This window comes from Phalaenopsis equestris, unplaced genomic scaffold (genome assembly GCF_001263595.1).
Source record: "Phalaenopsis equestris unplaced genomic scaffold, ASM126359v1 Scaffold000609, whole genome shotgun sequence".
In the NCBI taxonomy this organism is placed as follows: Eukaryota; Viridiplantae; Streptophyta; class Magnoliopsida; order Asparagales; family Orchidaceae; genus Phalaenopsis; species Phalaenopsis equestris.
Window position 1 is genome coordinate 628,162 of NW_018165049.1, and position 23,598 is coordinate 651,759.

The 23,598-nt window shown below is 36.8% G+C and overlaps 1 protein-coding gene across 1 annotated transcript in view; it reads right to left on the reverse strand.

Moving 5' to 3' along the window:
* Nucleotides 1-383: 383 nt before the first annotated feature.
* Nucleotides 384-23,598, reverse strand: part of LOC110029907 (chaperone protein dnaJ 10) — a 38,183-nt gene continuing 14,968 nt past the window's right edge. The window contains exons 8-10 of the mRNA XM_020732394.1: nucleotides 17,970-18,050; nucleotides 11,832-11,975; nucleotides 384-552 (exon numbers count right to left, since the gene is read on the reverse strand). Of these exons, the coding sequence (XP_020588053.1) occupies nucleotides 478-552; nucleotides 11,832-11,975; nucleotides 17,970-18,050 (300 nt within the window). The 3' untranslated portion in view covers nucleotides 384-477. The remainder of the gene's footprint in view (nucleotides 553-11,831; nucleotides 11,976-17,969; nucleotides 18,051-23,598) is intronic.

Consider the following 23,598-nt stretch of genomic DNA (forward strand, 5'->3'; position numbering starts at 1 on the left):
ATATATATATATATAACAAAAGAATGGCTGGAGAGTACTGGTCATCCCTCATGCGCCTATAATTCGAGGACCACGCCCTACACTCGGGGGAATTAAACCTCAGACTAGAGGGGACTTACAACTGACAAGCATATGCCCGACAAACTAATTTAAATACGCGGCGTATATATATATATATATATAAGAGAGAGAGAGAGAGAGATCACTCGTGTATTTTGTTAATTTCACCAATCAAACCATTCAGTACAGCCATATATTTGATTCCAGCTAATTTGAAAATTCCTTTTTTAAGTTATAAAAAAAAAATCAAAACAAATAAATTATATAACTGAAGTTATGTTCAATGGAAAGATTTAACAAAACCAAGGAAACACAATCCCATTTACATAGTGGCAAATTATAATATAATTTTAATTAAAAAAATAACATAAAGAGGAAGCCATCAAATGTTCTCACAAACAGCTCTTTTCTTTTTTATCATTTATTATGAGGCTCATCATCATCAACATCATATGCTGGATTGCAGAGACATCTAAAGAGCCGGCCAATGCCCTAACCAAGAGAACATAGGTTTAAGAAATGATATATAGTAATAAACTATTTGATTACTGCTAGTAGTAATAATGAATGCGTGTGAATTATTGGAGCAATATCTAGATACATTGATCATGATAAGCAAGAACTATAGAAGGAAGATTTTCATACATATCACTTAATTCCTGTGTCTTTACACATCAAACACCTAAACTTTAATTTTTACATATATGCCATCTTACCTATGCATGGAAAGATGTATTTCACTTCTTAGAAGTTAAAATCGTGATACTTTGATGTGGCATGAAAGATTTGGGTGGTATAAATGTAAATAACAAAGTACAAAGTTTAGGTGTTAGATTGAGTGATATTTATATAATACCCCAATGCAAAAAACTGCTTCGTACACTATGTAGAACAGGAAGTTCATATGCCTCCAAACTAGATCAAGGCCCCATATAAATCATCCTAAGAATACCAATCAACTTAGTCTACCATCGTGGAAGAGTAATAAGTCATGGCGTCTAAGGAGTCTAGTCAGCAACCAGAAGTTGCCTCTTTTCAGGATATAACGAGCAAACCAAAGAGAAAATGTACAAGTAGAAAAAGTTATTTAAATTGACGTAGACCCAATTTCAATATATAGGGATTGTGGGTCTAGTTTCACCGAATCATTCATAAGCACATAACATGATTAGACGTGACCGACAATAACTCAAAAGGTGAGGAAGTTCAAGATTGACACCCAAAATATACAACCTTATAGATACAATATTTGTAGTACTAGTTTCACTGAATCATTCATAAGCACAAAACAAGATTAGACATGACCGACAATATCTCAAAGGCGAGGAAGGATAAGATTGACACCCAAAATGTATACAATCTTATGGATACTAAAAATAAAAATGATAAAATGACTTCCGAAATATGTTGATATCCCCAAGCTCACATGTTCTGATATTTTATCTGTGATAGGCATGGTAAGTTAAGGCACATTGTTGAAGTCTGTGGGAGTTGGATTGTTGGAGAAATGGTGAGAGGTAGTGTTCCAAGCAATTGATGCTACAAATATTTAAAAGAGCTTTGAATTTGTTTTTGCGTGTAGGTGAGATAAAGGGGCTCGACAAAACCATGTCCATGCGATACTAAATCGATTGATAAGACTGAGTGAACGGCTATCATCAGAGAATTTCACCATGATACTAAAGCATGATCATACTTAATATTTTTATTGTAATCATGTGTATTATGATGCCTATGCATAACGATTGCCACATTCATCCCCATCCAAAGCAAAATCTTATTATGATGGCAAATCATATGATACAACAATTTCTTGAACTCTAAAAGTTCATAAAAAATATGAAGATTATTATTGCAATGATTTGGATATTCCACACAAGTTTGATGATGACTATCAAAATCACTTATTAATACTTGAACCTCTTGCTAAGCTTGAACATGAGGTTACACCTAAACTTGATTTTACGCCAAAGTTTGAGATTAACCTTGACCAAATTGTTTAGCATGAAATTAAGATACCTTTTGTTACCACTACTATTCATAAGGAACTCGAAATGAAGAAACTGACTGGCCCATAGATTCATGCATTCTAACAAGATTCTTCATCAATTATACCAATTTCGTGCATTCCAAATTGTTGCTTTCTTTCGCTTAAAAATTAGATGTTGATTTTATATGATCAATGCTATAATTGGCATGTGATTGGTTATCCTCTTCTACGATGGCGATCAAGCAAATTTGTGTAAATTATAATAATATTTGTAAATAAAGCCTCCACATTTCTAATTCTTGTGTTCAATATGCACATGTTGATAACTCAACTAATATTTACGAACTAATTGCATCACAATTACCTCCAAAACCAAACTTTAAAAAATGAAAAAGCTTATGCATAACTCTTTAAGGGAAAACTTATATCAATTTCGGAAAGTTGACACTGTACAAAATTTATATCAGCAGTATTTTTGGATTATCAAGCATTTTTTGAGTTTTTCTAATATTTTTGAATTGTTATAGTTTCTTTGATTTTATAATAGTTGATCGTTGATATAAAACAAACAACTAAACTAACCTTTTCCTAAAGATTATTCTAGATTTATCTTGCTCCTTCAAAATTCTAGAGGATTTAAACTTTAAATAAGTTGGATTTATGAAGTTACCTTATTTTATAAATAGGTAGTTTAGTGCTGATAATTGGGATACCTATAATTTTGAAGCAATCCCCTTTTCCTCTTATATTCCTTATTCTCTCTATGTCCCCTCTCCTCTCGCCTCTCCCTTCTGTGCTCTCCCCACGGGCTCTCATTATCTATCATAGAATTTACACTTTATAAAACTCTCGAGTTACAAAATTCAACGATACCAAGAGCCTCTTTATGAAATTTTGGCTACTTAACCCCTTATTTTCTCTCTTATTTTACTTTCTATAATCTCAGTCCACTTGCCCTCAATTAATGATTGGATTCAAGAACAAAACAACCATTCTAAAGATAATATGGGACAAAAAGTAAGATAAAATCATCAACAATGGCCTGTCATAAGGTCTGTATCAAATTGATATCATAATGAGCAAAAGATTTGTCATACCTTCTTTGTATGTTGGTTTCTTCAAGAACAGGAAAATTGATTTTCCAAATGGGAGAATACCTTCATATGTGAATCTCCAATAACAATTTAGTTTTCCAGTCCTAGAATGATTTTCCTGATGCTTTATCGCAAATAAATTTACTAGGTTACGAAGTTGGAACAAATTCCATTTTTTAGTATCTCTACTTTCCTAATAAGCATGTTATATGTCACCTTCCGGCCTGGGGCTGATAGGTACAAACGGTCGGACGGTGAGAATTAATTTTTTCCCTATTTATTTTTGTAACTAACAATTAACAAATGAAATAATCACTAACCAAATTAAATTAAAATAGTATATTTAAATTTACCTTATTACTGGTTATTCGTGTCTTCTATAAATATTTTCATTTCTATCACGCATATTTTAATCACTTTATTGAATCTGAAATGTTAGTTTAAAATAACAGTAAGCTAAAAAAAGTCAGTAAATACTCATACTTCTAAACTATAGCAATACAAAGAAAAATAGAAAAATAATATAGGTATCCGATAAATTTTTAATAAATCAACATAAATATTTTGATATTGTTCAATGAATCTCACAATATCAACAGTATATCATATTATTTTATATCTGTACAACTGTCACAGGAACACCGTCTAAAAATTATATCACTTAAGTTATTTGAAAATCAATATTATTTTTCATTTATGTGCACGAGTATAACAACATTCCCCCACTAGTATTATAAAAGGGGTGACTCCATCAAAGTCAAGCATGCACATACATACTATAAAAATATCACTTTTTAATAATGAATATTCATTCTCATTTGCATATCAATCAATATTTTTGTACAAGATTCAATATCCACGATAATTTAAATAAAACTGAGCACACAGGTAATTCTTACAATATTAACAAAATTCAATAGAACCATATTAATGTATTTGATCGAGAAGAAACAAAATTTATCATAACCAAGTACATGAATACTCACATCGATAACGATTAATTTGTTATTTGATTTGTCTTAACGTCGACTATTCTAAAATTGAAAACATAGCATAAACATGATATTTATAGTACTAAAATTTAATTTATTTATTTTGGTATTACATAAATACAAATTTAAGAATTTATATTATTTTAATTAGTTATTTACTTTGTGTTATTTAAGTATAAAATTTTCATTATTTTATTTTATGTAATCCCGCTTAAATTTTCTTATATGTGTGTGTGTGTGTGTGTGTGTGTGTTCTTAATTTTAATATTAAATTAATTAACTTTAACTTTATTAAAGCTTACCTCATCAAGCCCTAATCAATGTGTAGTCGCTTCCTCCCCTTGCTTGCGATGGTCGCGGGGCCTCTTTCCTCCGTCACACAAAGCTCAATTCTTCAATCAGTCGCATGACACCAACACTGACTCCTTCGCTGATCGACAACAACGCCAAGACCTCCCGCCTCTCCTCTATGTGCAATGCTCGTCTTCGCTCCTTACCACTTCTCCTTCGCACTAAACCCCTCGAAGTTTGACGCGGATACTTCCTCAAGCTTCCCCGTTGTCAGCTAGTTGAAAACCTTAACTTAGGTCCAATGTTTTCCACGCCTTTCGACTTTTGGGTAAGTAAATCTCACATTTTCATCCCTCTTGCAGGTAGTATTTATAGGGCAAACTCGCCTCCTTGGCTTCCGACCCCCCTCACTTCCTCTCTCATCTGTTCGGTTTCCCTACTCGCTTCTTCTTCAATTATTTATTTCCTCTCCTTCCGGGTAACTGATGTAATAATCAATTTTAAGAAATCGGACAAATTTTTTTGGCAATCTAAAATATACCTCAAATTTTGGATTTCTCATATTTCAATCAAATCAATTTTATAAAATTCTACGTGTTAAAAACAAGCAATTTGATATATAATATTATATATAAATTATTAATGAATTGAAAGATATAAAAAGCAGATGTTATAAGTTAATTGAACCTCATTTAATCCTTAATTATCCCCCCTAATCTCAGATATTGTACTCACCAACTTACCCCGCGATATAGGCATCAAACAGAGCTTCAGAATCTTCGAACTTCTCTTTTCTCCTCTCAGTTTTGGTCGCAAACTGTCCTTCACTGTCCTGATTTCTCCCTCACGCGGCTGTAGCAGCGCGACAGTGAAGGATTCCGCAATCCTTCAATATAGAAGGGGCGAGAGGCACACAATGAAGTCGTCGCGCGCACGACTAAGAGCCTGTTCGAGGCAGCTTAAAAGTGTTGGCAGCATTTTCAAAACGTCGCCTCGTCGTTTGGAAAACATGTTTCGATAGTTTATCCAAAAATGCGGTTAGGTTTTTACATTAAATGCAGGTCGCGGGTTGAACTCTGTGGGTCACGTTTCAAGATAAGCTGCTTATTTGGATAAACACAAGCTGTCCCAAACGCGACCTAAGTGGCGTAAGCTCTAGGAAAAAATTGATAAGTGTGAAATTTATTTTAGAGTTACTTAGACTTTCATTTTCCTCCTCTTGCTTCTGATTTGATATTTATCTAGTTTATCATATATTGTTTGTTTCTGATAGCCATCAGAAGCTCCAAAATTGTGTCATAAGTGTCATAAGTGGCTTGAGAGTTTCCGTAAAAGGATTCCGACACGAATTCATAAAAGTTAGGAGGAAGTAAGCAAAGTTAAGAAGAAGAGAGAAGAAGATTGGAAAGCCTTGGAGAAGGGCTAGTTGTCAAGAAGACTGTTTAAGGTATGTTTTAGCAAATCACTTATATTTTGAGTTCAAGTTCAAGCAGTTAATGAATTAGATCGTTTAAGATTTCAGGTTATTTACTTGAAGCGACAAGTTCGAGGAAAGCATGTAAAAGATCATCATACGACAACTCCGTAAATTTCAGGTAAAATAATCTCATGCTAATTTAATAAGCATAATTCAATTTACGAAAATTAATGGAAACCTAAAGTTTAATATAATATTTTATAAGTTATTAAGTTCAGCATAAAGTTATCGCAACACCAGCTAGTTACAAAGATTAGGATTTTACCGTGACAACCGAGGTGAGTAATTGTATTTCTAAATTTCAATATTTTTCTTTATTTCAGATTGTATGTTTGACTTCATGTATGTCATAGTTTAATCAGATCCTTCATATTATTAGATAACAAAGATATGTGTGATAAGCATAATAAAAAAAAATATGCATTCATGAGATGAATGGTATTTAGATAGACATTATATGTAACATAGGCATGTAAGATTGGCATAAAGAAAAGATATGCATGATATTTATGATATACATAATATGCAACATAGGCATGATAGGATAGATATACATGATAAGCACGAGGGAAAATGATATGTATGATATAAGTAAGAGATATGCATGAGATAGAAATATGCATGATATGAGAGTTACGTATGATGAATAGGTACATAACAAATTAAAGATGCATGTTAGTAGATGCATAAAGATATCTCAAAATAATGTATGTTATAAAGAATGAAATAATTTATATGTGAATACTTGTATGTGCATATCTAGAGGAGAATTTCACCCCATGATGGTATAAACAGAGGATGCCGGTGTAGTTTTTCTACCACCCCAAACAATTGTTATAGTTAGTTTATCGACCTCTATGCTGACAGAATAATATCGGTCAAAGACGAGTTGACCAGATATTACCTCCCTAGGCAATTGTAATGTTTACATTACTAACCGCTATGCCGACAAGATAATATCGATTAAGGATATGTAAGGGTCTTTCCATCCTAGAAAATTGTGATGTGTAGATCGCCAACCGTTGTGCCGACAGGAACCAACAGAGCAATATCATCTAAGGGAGTATTAAGTCTGTTTACGGCGATCCTCACACAGACAAATGTGTATGTAAATTATAGCATAAAAGCAAAGTTAAAATAAATATTCATAGAAGATTGAGTATTTTCATTTAGAAAAAGTCATTGATGCATGCAAGCATATTAGATTGCTTTTAAAAATATGAAAGACTAGCATATTTTAAGAGTTCTTATAGACCCGCATGCATATTAAATTCTTTTCTTTGGATTGATGTAGTTTAGAAGTGTGATTACTCTTGGGTCATCTTTAGCTGACTCATTATTTTGATATCATATTTAGGTTTTAAACATTTGAAGAGCAAATGTCTACGGGAAACGAGAACAACAACCAGAAAGGTACCAATTTTTATTTATTAAATTTAGTTGATTTTTTTAGTGTCTCTTTCACGTATTATTTGAATATTAAACTGCTTGTAATAGAAATAGAATATCTGAGAATGGATCTCCACCATCTGACTGTTCATTCCAGCCTTGGTTAACTTCAAGCCTCGAGTCGGGTCGTGACAAAAGTGGTATCAGAACAGATGTTTAGATTAAATAACATGAATCTTAATTAACGAGTCAATAGGATAATTGCATTAAGAAAATTAATAATTGACAAAAAAAAATTAATTGCATCTAATTAAATTTTATGGTTGTTTTTTCAGAATTATGGATGATCTGAAGTTGTTAGAGATGAGAATGTAGAATTTATTGTATCTAAGAATGTCACAGTCAATGCTGATGCATTCTCTGATATGACAAAGACCGTGACTCAATTGATTAAGAATACTCAATCTCAAACTAGTACCAGTAGAGGAGCACCAATAAATAAGTACTTGAAGCTCTTTTAAGATATGGGGCCACCTTTGTTTTCTAGAGCAGAAAGGCCAGTGGAAGTTGAAAATTGGTTGTTTATGGTGGATGGTATGACATGTCCGCCGAAGCGGAGAGTTACCCTTTCCATGTTTACTTTGAGGGAGAAACTAAGAGGTGGTGGCAAGGATAGATGCGGGAGAAGTTTGGATGTAGAACCAGCCACTTCGTGTAGTGGGATGAATTCGTGAAAACCTTTAGAGTTTGGATGTATAACCAGCCACTATCAGTCAGAGGGGACAGATGCAGGATAAATTTATTAGGCTCGTATAAGAAAATCGATCAGTTATGCAATACAAAGTGGAATTTACTGTTGTCAAGGTATGCACCCCAGTTGATTCATAATGCAGAGGAGAAAAGTCACAGATTTCTTTCGGGATTTAAGGATTCAATCAGGCAGCCACTAGTGTCACTTGGAATTAAAAACTATTCAGTGCTAATGAAGAGGGCTAGGTTTGGGGTGATTGATTTTCAACAGACTTAGCAGCAAAGGGATTTGCATTAGAGGAAGAGTTCAGAAGAAATGACACCAATAGTTCATTCAGAAGAAAGAGAGTCCATTAGGAATAAGATAAAATTCAACATTGGTGGAATTGTTAGCTAGACTGGCAAAAAGACTATACAACTCTGTGTTAAGCGTGGAAAGCAGCATAGTGGTGAATATTTACTTGGCTTGAAGATGTTTTACTTATGCAGACAGTCTGGACATCAAAAGAGAAATTCAGAGATCCACATTAGATGCTCACCCAGGAAGAAATCCAATTCAGAGGAATTTTCAGGAAGGATTTAATCTAAAAGCGGTCAGCAGAGGATAGGAGAAGCTGATATTGTGGCTTGTAAAAAACAACCAAGTCAAAACATTCATCCAAGGGTTTATTTTTTAACCCATCAGGAGATGAATGAGCATGTTGCTACTGATACTGATGCACAGAGTTTGATATGTTTCAATTATCATTTGACAAGAAATATTTTTTTGTAATTACTCTTTGTTTCATCATCATAATGTATATATTCAAAGTTGATGTGGAGTTTATAAATTTTGAGGACGAAATTTTATAAGGAGAGGAAAATTGCAATAATCCATTTTCAGAAATCGGTTAAAATTTTTTGGCAATCTAAAATGTACCTCAAATTTCGGATTCTTCATATTTCAACTGAATTAATCAAGCAATTTGATGTATAATACTATACATAAATTATGAATGAATTGAAAGATATAAAAATTAAAAGTTATAAGTTAAACTCCCAATCTCGATTATTGTACCCACCCACTTGCCTTGCAATATAAGCGTCAAATAAAGCTTTAGAATCTTTGAACTCCTCTTTCCTCCGCTCGATTTTACTTGCACACCCTTCTTTCTATCCCGATTTCTCCCTCACGCGACTGCAGCTGCTTGGCAGTGAAGGATTCCACGATCCTTCACTGTAGCAAGGGGCGAGCGGCACACAGTGAAGCCTCAGTGCACCGCACCTCTTCCCCATCTCCCGTTTCCTTCACCTCGCACAGCAATTGCTCCTCCCGCAGCTTCTCCGCGATTATGCATTGTAGCGGAATCGTGGCCTGCAGAAGGCCGTGCGCACAACCGAATGCCGCAGACCTTGTTTCATGGCTCCAGGGAAAATTTTGGTGTGTGTGAAATTAGTTTTAGAGCTATTTGAGACGTTCACTTTCTTCCTATTGCTTCGGATTTGATATGTCTCGTTTTTCGTGCATTATTCGTTTCCGGTAGCCGTTGAAAGCTCTGTAATTGTATCGGAAGTGACTTGTGAGTTTCCGTAAAGGAATTCCGCCGCAAATTCAGGAAGATTAAGAGGGAGTAACCAAATTTAAGAAAAAGAGAAGATTAGGTAGCTTTGGAGAAGGGCTACTTGTTCAGAAGGCTATTTAAGGTATGTTTAGCAAATCACTTATTTTTTCAATTTCAAACACTTTATGAACTAAGTCGTTTAAGATTTCAAGTTGTCTACCTGAGGCGGCAAGTTCAAGGCAAGCATGTAGAAGATCGTCGTAGGAAGGCTCCGAAAATTTCAGGTAAAATAATCTCATGCTAATTTAATAAGAATAATTTGATTTACGAACATTAATTGAATCTTAAATTTTAATATTATGTTTTATAGGGTATTAAGTTCAAGAAAAATTTATCTCAATGCCAACTAGTTACGAAGATTAAGATTTTAGCATGGCAACCGAGATGAGTAATTGCATTTCTAAATTTCAATAATTTTTTTTATCTCAAATTGTATGTTTGACTCAATGTATGGTCGAGTTTAATCAGATCATTTATACTATTAAATAAGAAAGATATGCATATGAAGCATAGGAAAAGATGTGCATGCATGAAAGATATGCTTGCAAAATAGACATGATAGGACAGATACGTATGATAAGTATGAGAGAAAAAGATTTACATGATATAAGTAAGAGATATGCATAAGATAGAAATATGCATGATATGAGAGTTATGTATAACGAATAGTTGCATAATAGGGTAAAAATGCATGTTAGTAGATGCATAAAGATATTTAAGAATAATGTATCTTATAAATAATGAAATAGTTTATATATGAATGTTTGTATGTGCATGTGCAGAGGAGAATTTCACCTTCTAATGATACAGGCAGGGAACGCCGGTGTACCCGCTAATGAAAAATTTTTCTACCACCCCAGACAGTTGTGAAAATTAGTTCACTAACTGTTGTGTCGACGAGATAATATCGGTTGGGGGCGAATAGACCAAAGTTTACATCTCCAGACAATTATAATGTTTATATTACTAACCGCTGTACCGACTGAATAATATCGGTCAAGAGTAGGTAAGGGTCTTACCACCCTAGACAATTGTGATGTGTAGATCGCATACTGTTGTGCCGATGGGAGTCAACGGGTCAATATTGGTCAAGGATGTGTTAGGTTTTTTTACGGTGATCTTCATAGAGACAGATGCGTACATAAAGAATAAAATAAAAGTAAAGTTAAAGTAATCATTTATAAAATATTGAGTATTTTCATTTAGAAAAATTCATTGATGCATGCAAAAACATATATCATATTGCTAATTAAAATATAAAAAATTAGCATATTATAAGAGTTCTTATAGACCTGCATGCATATTAAATTCTTTTAATTGGATTATAGTAATTTAGAAGTATGATTATTCTTGAGTTATCTTTAAATAATTCATTATATTAATTTAATATCATATTTAACTTTAAACATTTGAACAAGATGAATAGAATATAAGCAAATATATACAAGAGGCGAGAATAACAACCAGAAATATACCAATTTTTACTTATTAATTTTAATTAGTTTCTTTAGTGACGCTTTCACGTATTATTTGAATATTAAACTCCTTGTGATAACAATAGAATAATTAATAATTGATTTCCACCATCCGACCGTCTGTTCCTGTCATGGTTAACTCCAGTCCCGGGCTGGGTCGTGACAACTGAAACGGGACGTCACACTGTATTTCAGATGCTTATATAGTAATATAAGCTTTCAATTTCAAATATGCCCTTGTACTAGCTAACATAAAGAATAAACTTATGCATTTATTTTTTTTGAATTTATCAATATAAATCATAACATTAATATGACTCCTAATGCTAAAGTTTGCAGCATTGTAAGAAAAAAACACTTCATTAATCTTCTATTTCTCTTTGATAATTCTACTAGCAAAATTATTGAAGATAATATAAACTTAGAACTTATCAATTTATAAATGCATAAACCCAAAAAAGTTATGAGGTAAAAGCTCGTGTAATACTTCACTGACAATGGTGTTATGAAAAGCTGACCGTTAAGGAGAAATTTCACCAACCCAAGTATAGACATAATGAGCAAACCAAAAGAAATTAGCATGCATGAGGAAATGTTAAATTTTCTTTCACTAAAAAGAACGAAACCAATTCTTTGATGGAAACAAATTATCAGTTAAAAAAAAGACAACATTATAATTTCAAATTATGAAGTATGAGTTATTTGTGCATGCCTGAGTGATAAATGGAGTTCTATATGAAAGAGGCCGAGGTAGTCGCTCATCAGAACTATCATTGGAGCTGCTACCATCATCATCATCATCTAAACCATTTTCTGCTTTGTATGTGTCACCGACAGGTAAAGTATTCTTTTCTCTCTGCAAAGAAAGATGTGATTAGGAGAGTTTTAATCAATACACGTATATATTAATATGCAAAAAATCCCATAGAGTTACACTAAAGATGCTGTTTGGCTTGATGTGCTAATGGTGTATTGTAAATAAAATGTAAGAATTTTAAAAATTTGATGTCAAAACTGTTATGTTTCAAACAAAACGTTAAAATAATAATAATAATAAAATAAAATAAAATAAAGAAGTGTTTCCAAATGGCCCCTTGGTGTTTGGTATGATGTAAAATGAATTAAGTGTAAATTTCTAATGTATTTGAAATCACTAAAACTTTCATTTTGTGTGCATTCCAAACCCTTCAAATTTGAGCGAAAATGTAACTCACGCAGCTTGCTCACCTAAGGTTTTCATCACCACACATCTGCCTTTATTCTCATCGAACCAGATGCAAAACAGAGCAAGAGCAAAGCCAAGATTGTTCATTACACAAGTGAGGTCAAGGCCTCCTGCATGAGCTCCCCACACAAAGGTCTTACAGCACACACGTCTCATGTCGAAGAGTCTCTCACAAGCTCTGCATGCTAGCCTCCATCCCAGCAACTATGGCGATGCTGCCTTCTCCCTCGTCTCCTCCTTAGCTGGACCTTTTGATGCCCTAAACAGCATCTCGAAAGCTATAGGGTGGACAACCTTCTACCTCCCCCTTCTTCCGCAAGTATATGAGGGTTTCTCTACTTTTAGAGATATTGATTTCATATTCCATCACCTTTTAGGCCTATGTAAGCGTATGAGATTTCCTTTTTTTTTTTTAGTTGAGTCACTTTCCGTATGATGATTAAGGAATTGTTGCACTTTAATCCTACAAGTTGCTCATGCAGCTGATTATTCATGAATCGAATGAAGAGAAATTATGTAATATCTAATAAAAATCAAACTTTACTAAAGAACCTCTTAAAGATTATCTCTCTTCATATTATGAAAAATTTTGCCGTGCAATACATACATTATCAAGGACAATTTTTTTAGAACTGATCTATGTTGAGCAGTCAATTGCCAAAACTTTTGTTTTACAGATTAGACACTACCCTTCCATCAATTCTTAACATTTTGTGCTTTCTGTTTCATGCGACTAAGTTTAGGGGTCATTTTAACTGTTTATATTTATAAAATTTCATGAGTGCTATTACGCTTATTTCATTGCCAGATGTTGCTTTAAACTTTAAGGAATAGCCAACACATTCAAATCCAGATATCTCAAATGTAGGCTGCTTGTTGCTAATATGTTACCTTTGCAAATCCAGATATCTCAAATTTAGGCTGCTATTGTTGCTAATATTTTTCCCTTCCATATCCTACAAAGATGGCAGAACTTTTAGAAGGAAATGAAGATCGAGCATCTAATGTGGATAAGGTTGGGGATGAAACAGTAATAGTTCAAGCTCAAAATCATTCAGTTGCTCATACGGTTATTGCTACCGCAATGAGAATTATATTCGCAATGTTACATGAGGTTAAAATAAAAGAAAAATATATATAATCTTGGGTGGAAAATACAAAGTCAAATATATCTATCTAGGTTATACCATGACTCTGATTCTAATTGCATTGACATTGTGTGAATGAGGAAAAAGTATTTCTACAGGTTATGTGATCTAATGTGCAGAACAATATTATGCCTAGACACATTCTGACATGGGGCGTCTTAACCTGGACTGGTTTGGGCCATGGTTTTGGAGGAGTGGCCGACCCTCTAGGCAGGGGAGTTCCACCTCTATAAGGGCAAGCCCACCCCTAGTTATCTAGGGATAAATATGTGCTTTTGTTGGCATTTAGGGTTTAGTTTTTTTGCTGTGAAGTGCTTTGGGACAGCCGTTGGCATCTCCTTTTCCCTCTATGGGCTGTATCGTAGGGTTCCAAGTGGTGCTCTGGTTGGATCTTGGTCTCCACTTGGTGTTTATCCTTCCTATATCTTTCCCTCATCCTTTCTCAAATTGCTTCCACATTCCCTCCCCTTCCTCCTTGCTACCGCCACCCAAAAACAACCCTCATGTAGTTGTTTCTGCTGCTTTCTTGCTGTCCTGACTCTGGGAAATTGTTGTTGCTGTTTCCAGCTTGTTAGCATCCTCCTTGCCACCATCCTGGAGGTCCAAACCCCAAATAACACCACTTAGACTATAGATCCAACCTTAATTCTAGTTTTGTGTTTTTTTTTTTTTTTTGCAATTTTAGATTTCTCTATTGTTTGTTGTAATTTCAGACTATGAATTCAGCAATAAAATTTGTTTCCCTTGAGTGTTAAATTCCGATATCATTTAGTACTAGAGCTAACTCAATCCCAGTTTCATCCTATGGTGACCTAAACCCAACAAACTATAGCTAATTCTTGACCTAACCCTAATTCCCCCCTTGCTGATTCCAATCAGCAACCCTAAATATATTTTTTGCACCCTAACTCAAACCCATACACCCTTTTTCACTTCCCAAACCTAAAAGCTAGCCATATCACTGAGGAGACAAGTGTCGGAAGCTGACCAAGAATTTATCATGGAAAAGATGCTGTGGGAAATCCGTCGACTGCAGCAAAGACTTGTTGAATGGAGAAAGTGACTCATTGACAGATCACCGTTGATCATGATTGTGAGATTCGAAGATGAGAGGGACGAAAATCTGAATCTCTCCCATAAGAATGATTCAATTGAAGAGGATAGGTCACGGTGTTTTGGGATTCGGTATCAAATGAGGTTGAGGAATAGAGTGACTTTTTGAGGACATAGAGACATGACGGTGAAGGTAAGCTTACCTTATTTTGAGGGGAGGATGAATCCAGATGTCTTCATGGAGTGGTTGTAGACTTTTTTTTGCAGATTTTTTAGTATAAGGTGATACCAGCTGATAGGCGGCTGAAGTTTGCTGTTTTAAAGCTGAAGAAGAGTATCTCTTTGGGATGGGAGAATCTGAAGAGAGTGAGGAAGAGAAAAGGTAGGAGCAAGATCATTACATGGGAGAAGATGAAGAAAGAGATGCAGAGAAAGTGCTTACCCCCACACTACCGTCGGGATATGTTCTTAAAACTCCACCTACAACAGAGAGAGTTGTTAGTGGAAGAGTTCACAGCAGTGTTTGAACAACTCATGCTGAAATGTGAGCAGATTGAGCCAGAAGAGCACGTCGTAGACAGGTATTTGGGATGATTGAAGGAAACCATAAGCCATGTCGTTCAGTTGCAGCATTTATGGTCATTGAGTGATATTCAGATATTGGCCGTGAAGGTGGAGAAACAGCACAAGTAAATCAGGACCCAGCCTTCATTCAGACATTCACCCACAGTAGGATCCAATAGGAGTACACTCGATGAAGGAGCAAGAACTGTCAAAAAGATGATAGAGCAAATCGTAGTGGGAAGAAGCCCGAGAGGAACAATACACCTAGTATAATGGTCGCGAGGAAGTGTTACAAATTTCATGGGTTTGGACACAACGCCTCCAGTAGTCCAACTAGTAGAGTTCTCTTTCATTGAGCAGGAGTAGAAGTGGAAAGTGGTATGATATAAGCTAAATATGTAATATTTTTCTAGCATATTTTCCCATGTTTCAACACCTTTTTAAGCTGATATTATGCTTGAGAAAAATTTTTTTGTCTAAATTGTACAAGAGACAGGTTGGACATTGTTTTGGCGGGAAAAAGGACAGAAATCATCACAAACAGAGATTTTTCGGACTAGCGCACCTGCGCTACTTTATGGCACACCCACGTTAACAAATTGCGTCTGTGCCAAAAACAGGGTGCACCCGCGCCCAAGTAGACCACCCGCTCTCACTACATCGCTCCCGCGCATAGCCAATTCTCAGACAGCGCACCCGTGTCAGCATTGCAAAGCATCCGCGCTTGATTCCCAGCGCATCCGCGATGGTCTCGCTGGACCTATTTGGGCAAGAAATTTCTTGTCTTTGCCAAGCCATGCTCACAAAAAAGTTGGTTGGAATGGATTTAATTATGATTACATACTATTGCTTTGCTCGCACTAAAATTTTAATGGTTTTTATGTTTCATTTTTTATTTGGCTGCAAAGCTTTACTGCTATTTTGCTTATAATAGACTGAAATTGGAGAAGAGCTGTCTCACAAGTATATCGTAAAGCACTTGAGAATGAATTGCCTATTATCAGTTTCTTTTATGGCTTTCTTTATTCAATCTCATGTATGGATACACATCTATGTCAATTCCCATTTCCCCATATTAATATTTCCATTTTGGTATTTCATAATTCTCTCTCAGCATTTTCTCTTATAGTCAATATAATTTTCTTATCTGCAAGGTTTTTTTGACCTATAGGTATATTAGTGATAATATCATTGGGCGTGCGGTGGGTGGTATTGCCCCTTACTTTAAAAATTAACTCTTAAAACAAAAGAAAAAGAATAGCAATTAGGGCTGACTCAACTTCAACTTGAATAGGGTTTATTCCCTCTCCAACCTGATATAACAGGCATTTGTTCGTGTAGTTTTGTGATTAAAGCTTTAAGGAAATTCTTTCTAAAAGAGGGGGTAAAAGGGGACTGCAAGAATGGCACATCTTACATAACAGCAGCCTAGAGAAAGCACAAATGGCACCTCTTAAAGCCTAGAGGTTCCAAATATACCTTCTTCAATCTTAGTATGGAGCCTCTAGAATACTTGAAAAATAACGGCGTCCGCTACATGGAGCCCCTGTTAACGCAGGGCTTAATGAAAGAATGTACAGAATTTTATCAATGTATTTGCAAGGAGGTTATATCATTGGCTCAAATTTGGGGTCTCAAGTACACTGGTGGCAATTTAAATTGCCCTCAAATTGCCTATGATATTTATGCAAAGGATTTATAAAGATAATTTCTAGGGAACTTCAGAGAACAAGGTTGGACTAGAACCGCGTATAAGTTTATAAATTGAAGGCTTTAATAATAAAGACAATAAAAAAATATATATTATAAATCTAAGTTCTTCCCTCTCTACCCTAATTTATAATTTTTTTCCTTTAATTTATCTTTCTTTCTTTCCATGGATCTATCATTTGCATTGCCTTGGATTTATCTTAGTTTTCTCTCTTTGACAAAATGACGATTTAACTAGTGAGCAGGCTCAAACTTATTGAATTGAGCTTGACGAGCTCAATTAATCGAAACAAGCACAAAGACAAGCCAGAGAGGCAGTTTATGTTCAAGCTCAACTAAATCAATCAAAATCAAGGTCATGTAAGCTCAAGTAAGAGGATGTTAAAGCTAAATAAATTGAGACAAGCTCAAGCTTAAGCTGGAAGAGGCTCAAGAATGACCATAATTGAGTCAAGCAGGCTGCTGTTTCATCCTCTACTGAAGTCTATAAATAAAACATTAGGAACCAACTGGTGTATTTGTGAAGACCGTAGGTGACATCAGAAACAAAAAGCTTGGATTAAAGAAGAGTTGTAATTTAAGGGCTGAAAGAAATTACCAACCAGAGGATCGGTAGAAAACAGTTCATGCATAATATAAAAAAATACTGCACAACAACAAAAAAGAAGCAGATGTAGTTGATGTTTTATTTTAGAAACCTCGACATTAAAACTAGGATGAAAAAGTACATTTGAACATTTAAATAACCAACTGCTTTTATCGGGAAGCAAATGACCAAACAAATAAAATGTCCATCACAGCTTGACGGCTATGTTTGGTACACTGAAATATAGCATAGACAATTTAAAATTGCACCATATAAAAAATATTACTCTAACGCATTAAGCCACTGTGCCAATGTATTCAGATGCACACACGTCTTAAATTTTTGAAAAATAAATATATAAAAAGCATGCTACCAATGTTCCTCGGCCATTAATTTAAGCTTTCCCTTGAATATGCAAGAAAAATGCATCAGCATACCATTCACTTCATGCATAATAGTATGAAGTTCTCAAGTACATGAAGTACAACTTCAGCATGCTTAAACTGATCCAAAATAATGTTTGATAAATTATAATAATTAAATAGCAGATGAAATCATCCGTACCTTAAAAAGCTTTCCAAGAACTTTCAGAGCAACTGCTCGAGCCTTTAGCTCCTCCTTTTTTACATTGTTTTCTAGCAAAACCTATATGAAAATTTCATTAATGCACTGGAGAACATGTCTTCTACTAGGTTTGGGACATAGTACAAACTAGAAAGAGAAGTCATCTCTTAGTGCCAATATATGACAGATATATAAAGGAGAGTGGTCTGAAAGTTCTTCCATAGTAAAAAAGAATCCATCTATTTGAAAATGTTTCATGAAAGAAGAGCGTTCCGGATGGCCTCTTAATGTCAAATGTGGTAAATCCTATAATGTTACTGATGAAGTACAATACTTGCATTAAGATTTTTGTTCTGACTTATTTAAGCATTTTTTAATTATTTCAATGTTAAATTTAGAACTATCCGTTTCTTTGAGATAATTCCAACTAACTAGCTTCTCTCTATTTCATGATTTATTTAGATCAAAATTTGATTGAGTTTGAATATTCATGTACCCCTATTTCTCTAAATAAAAATAAATAGTATGGTAAATAATCATTCAATAATAAATGAAAATTTGAATCTAGATTCCATCTTACTCCTCTCTTCCATGTCTCCCTCTCTCTCTCTCCCACATTTGCAAGTCACAAAAGCCTATCTCTAATTAGAAGGTCAAATGATACCGGAGTTAACTCAAACCACAATAAAAATAGAAATATTATTGCTGAAATTGAAATTGGTTGTGAGGATTAATCTTCAAAATAGGAAATAAAAGATATAAACTTAAAACGACACTCTCGAGCGATGACGAGGGTGGTGGCTGGCAGTTGGATAGCGAGTAGGGGTCGGAGTGGAGGTGGTTGTGAGGGCAAGAAAGTTGGAAGGGAGATCTGGCAGCACCCGGAAAATAGGTGCAAAAAGCTGTGGAGGTTGGCTGCTAGGTTGGGGAAGTGGGTGGCAACTCTGGGAGGGTAGGAAGGCAGTATGGTGGAACCTGTTGGCAGTTACAGAAGCGAATGAGCAGGCTAGGTGGAGGTAGGTTGTAGGTTACGGCAGGGAGAAGTGGCAGGGGCTGGCAGCAGAGAACAGGGAAGGCAAGGGAGTTGCAAGCTGGGAATTATGGTAATAGCAGGAATGGTCCCTAGGTGGGCGGCAGGGAATCAAGGAAGAGCAAGGGATGCCGGTTGGGGGATAGCGAGCGGTTGGAGGGCATTACGAAAGGATAAATATCTCTGCGGGGTTAAGCTACAGCTAGAGCACCATCCGGGCCCTTAGAGACGGTCACCATCTTAGACAAGTTACAGGGACCCTTAGAGACGGTCACCATCCGGTCCCTAGGTGAACCGCAGGGAATCAGGGAAGAGCAAGGGATGTCGTTTGGAGGGCAGCCAGCGGGTGGAGGGCATTACGAAAGGATAAATATCTCTGCGGGGTTAAGCTATAGCTAGAGCACCATCCGGACCCTTAGAGATGGTCGTCATCTTAGACAATTTACAACTAAAGCACCTCCTCACCATCGTATACAGCCCTAGAAGGCAGAGCAGCTGCCAGTAGCAAGCTCGACAGAATTCTCAAAACAATAGTCTAAACCCTAAGCAAAAAAACCACTCATATATATATAATAGATAGGAGCTAAAACAGGAAGGGGAGACCCTCCCCTTTGGGTGGCAACCACAAAAGGAAGGGGCAAGGGCTGGTTTCAGGCTGAGAAGGAAGAGAGGGCTACGGGTAGTAATTCCTGCTTCTTGGAGTGACGAGCATCCCGCCTCCTGCTGGACCGAGCCCTATGTCGAACTGGTTGGTCGGTTCAGCGAGCCAAACTCCCACGTCAACTCCCAGGGTTGAGGGAGCTTCGACTTCATCTATTGAAGCTTTTGATACTTCGTCTGTGGTCCTGGCTGCACCAGGATCCCACTAGCGATTGCATTATCTCCCAAGGCATCTGAGAGTATTCCCCAACTTACGAGTAAACATCCACATCAGTCCAATCTTCTGAGAGTCTACGACTGAATTGAACTAAGTCTGTGTGTCCCGCCTTTGCTACTGAATGCTCCCAAAGTAATCAACGGTCGGGTAAACTAGATATGAAGTGGAGGTAAACCAGAACCTTACCGCATGGTGGTGGCGTCGGAGGTAAGGTGTCGACTATGACATCCTAAAATAAACTCTGTCGTGCATGTCTCGTGTTTGGAGCTGGTGTATCAATCCTATTATCCCTTTGTAGCCACCAAAATCGGTCTGATCAATATTGCTCTGCTTGTAAGGGCTCTTGTGGCCTCGGGCTCCGCTAAAAGAAGTAGGATGATGTGCTTCCATCCTTGGAAAAGAAATATGTTTTTTTCTGAATCTGTTGTGTTGAATCCTCTGGTCAAACTGCCACGATCTTCCCATCAAAAGGTGGCAGGCATCCATGGGGATCACATCGCACCACACCTAATCTTATAGCTGGCTAGCGATAAAAAACTCCACTAGGCACCTCAAGGCAATGAAATTGAAATCGGTTACAACAATGACTCTTCAAAAAAGGAAATAAAAGATAATAAACCTAAAAAGACACACTTGAGCAATGACAAGGGTGGTGGTTGGCGGCTTGACAACAGGTAGGGGTCATAGTGGAGATGGTTGTGAGGGAAAGGAAGTTGGAAGGGAGTTCTGGAAGCACCTGGAAAATACGTGCAAGAATTTGTGGGGTTGGCTACCAGGTTAGGGAAGTTTGTAGCAATTATGGGAGGGTTAGAAGGACTATGGAGAATTTGTTGGCAGTTACGGGTGGGGAAGGAGCAGGCAAGGTGGAGGTTGGTTGTAGGTTACGAGAGGGATAAGTGTAAGAGGCCGGCGGCAAAGAACAAGAAAGGCAATGGGGGGGTGCAGGTTGGGAATTACGGTAATAGCAGGAAGGGTCCTTGGGTGGGTGACAGGGAATCGGGGAAAGAGGGGCGGACGCCGGTTGGAGGGGATTACGGATGGATAAATATCTCAGAGGGGTTGAGATACAGTCGGAGCACCACCTAGACTCTTGAAGATGGTCACCACCTCGAACGAGCTACATAATGGGAGAATATGAAGAAAGCCATGCAGAAGAAATATTTCTCCCACAACTCGCATTACTATTTTTTTCTTATCTTCATGCAAAAATTTTTGAAGCGGCATATAATCCCTTTATCTGATCGTACAACATATATTTTGGCAGTTACCTTTAACTGAAGTACATTTATTTTCCAAAAGAGTTAAATCACTTTTTCTCTTTCCCGAGATAATAAAACAATTAGTGCTATCCAAATATAGATACCATTAAAAGAGGTTGGTTGAAAATCACACAGATAAATTAATATCAAAACAAAATGGCTGAAAAATCAAAAAACCTTCTTCCAAAGCCATATCTTTTTCATGTAAGTTTAGTAAACTATAAAATGTTAATATGTGTGTAACTCACGCGGGGCATGAGTATGGGTTGAACCGCACTACTGGGTGGGAGGTTGGACCAGTCGGTTAATCTTGGACGAGAATTACCGCCCCTTTTCCCCCTTCCTTCCTACCTATCTATTAAAAATTTCTTTGTTAGCTGAGTTAGGCTTATTCCTGGGTTGTTTCAGATTTCTGCTTATATGCTTCTTCCCTTGGGTTGTATCCGAAGACAGGTGGTTCTCTGACTATATCCTACTTTGAGGTGATGATTATCCCTCCGATTCCCTCCACGCTTCCCTCTTCCATGCTCCTAGTTGTCAACAAACACCCTCTCCTACGCCTCCTGATCCAGTTGTCAGTCATCCACACCACCTCTTCCCTACGCCTAGCCACCGACCACCCTCTCCTACCCCTTCAAATCTCGTTGCCCGTCACCAACTCCCCCGTTTCCCTACTCCTAGTCAACGACCACCCTCTCCCACGCCTCCAGATCTGTCGGTCACCAACTCACCCTGCTCCCTGCTCCCTGCTCCCTGCTCCCTGCTCCTAGCCATCGGTCACACTACAGCCTCCTACTTCCACCCACATATTCCTTAACCCCTTCCACTTCAACCCCTAACCATCGCACCAACGCCACCGTCATCCCCAGATCTTCCTTCCCGGCCTAAGCCGGATATTGATGTTATTGTGTTTTTTTCCTAGTTTCTTTTGATTCCTGGTTGTAATCTAATTTATTCTGAGTAATAATATTGTCTCTATTTTGTGGATTGAATTAAATATCGGTGTCATTTGGTATCAGAGCTAGCCTAGCCTTGGTCTTATCTTAGGGTTTCCTAGCATTCGCCTTATCACTCCAAAAATTTTTCTTTTCTACCCTCAACCAGCCCTTTCAAACTCAAAACCTAATTTTGCACCTCGGAGATATATGTAGGAACCTACCTGGGACGAGATACAAAGGGAGATTCATTGCTTCAACAAAGACTCATAAATATTGATGATGGAACCCAGGGAAAGATTACCCTTTAACACAATCTAGAGAGTCCAAAGAGAGATAGGAATGAGGATTTGAATACAAAGACATCATTTACGAGGAATACCAACCACGTCGCTTTATAATTTGGTATCAAAGGAGGTCGAGAGAGGAGCCCACATATGGAGGACACAGAGACTTTGGCATTAAAGTGGATCTATCAGATTTCGAAAGAGGTAATAATTTTATCGACTCATTGCAATCGATTGAGCGAATCTTCAAATATGAGAAAGTACCAGAGGATAAATGGGTAAAATTAACTGCCATCAACTTGAAGAAAAGAAGAAGGCAATGATAAGATTACCAAGTGGTAAAAGATAAAGAAAGCAAGAAGAGAAAATATCTTCCATCTCATTACTGTCGGAACATGTTTCTGAGACTCTATCACCTGCAGCAGAGAGACATTTCAATGGAGTTAACAATATAGTTCGACCAATAGCAAATGAAGTGTGAGTTGGTCAAACCAAAGGTACACACCATAGCACGGTGTCATGGGGGCTTGAAGCCCACTATTAGCAATGTTATGCAGTTACAGTCATATTGGTCGCTAGAGGATGTTCAAACTTTAGCCTTGAAGGTGGAAAGACAACAAATACAGAGCAGGCAACAGTCTTCAATCAGACAGTCACCTACAGCTACCGCAATCGACAAGGTTATCTCGGGAAGAGTTGGAAAGATGAGGTAGAGGAGTGACAAGTCAGATTCAAGTGGAAAGAAGTCAAAAAAGGGTAGCTCTTCGAGTACAGTGCCTACTAAGAGGCGTTTCAGTTGCCACAACTACAAACACAAATTTCAATTGCCCCACGAGATGAGTTGTCTCATTCGCAGATCAGGACGTCGTCGAGGAGCTAGAGGAAAAGGAATCAGAGGATAGTCCAAAGGAAGAACTTCATCTCCAGGGTGACGAGAGAGTTATTAGTTATACGGAGAGTTTTGCAGTCAGAGTCGGAACGGGATCAATCATAGTTAAGGCACAGTATCTTTCGCACCAAGTTTACAGTAAAGGGAAAGGTTTAGTTTGATCATCGACAGTGGGAGTTGTGAAAATGTATCCACGCTGATGCTGAAGAAATTGGGATTGACCACGCAAAAACATCATCAGTCTTATTCCCTTACCTGGTTGAAGAAGAAAAATAAGATACATGTGGATCAGCAATTGCTTGTGAAATTTTTAAAGGAGATCAGTTACGGGAGCAAGTGCAGTGCGGTATGG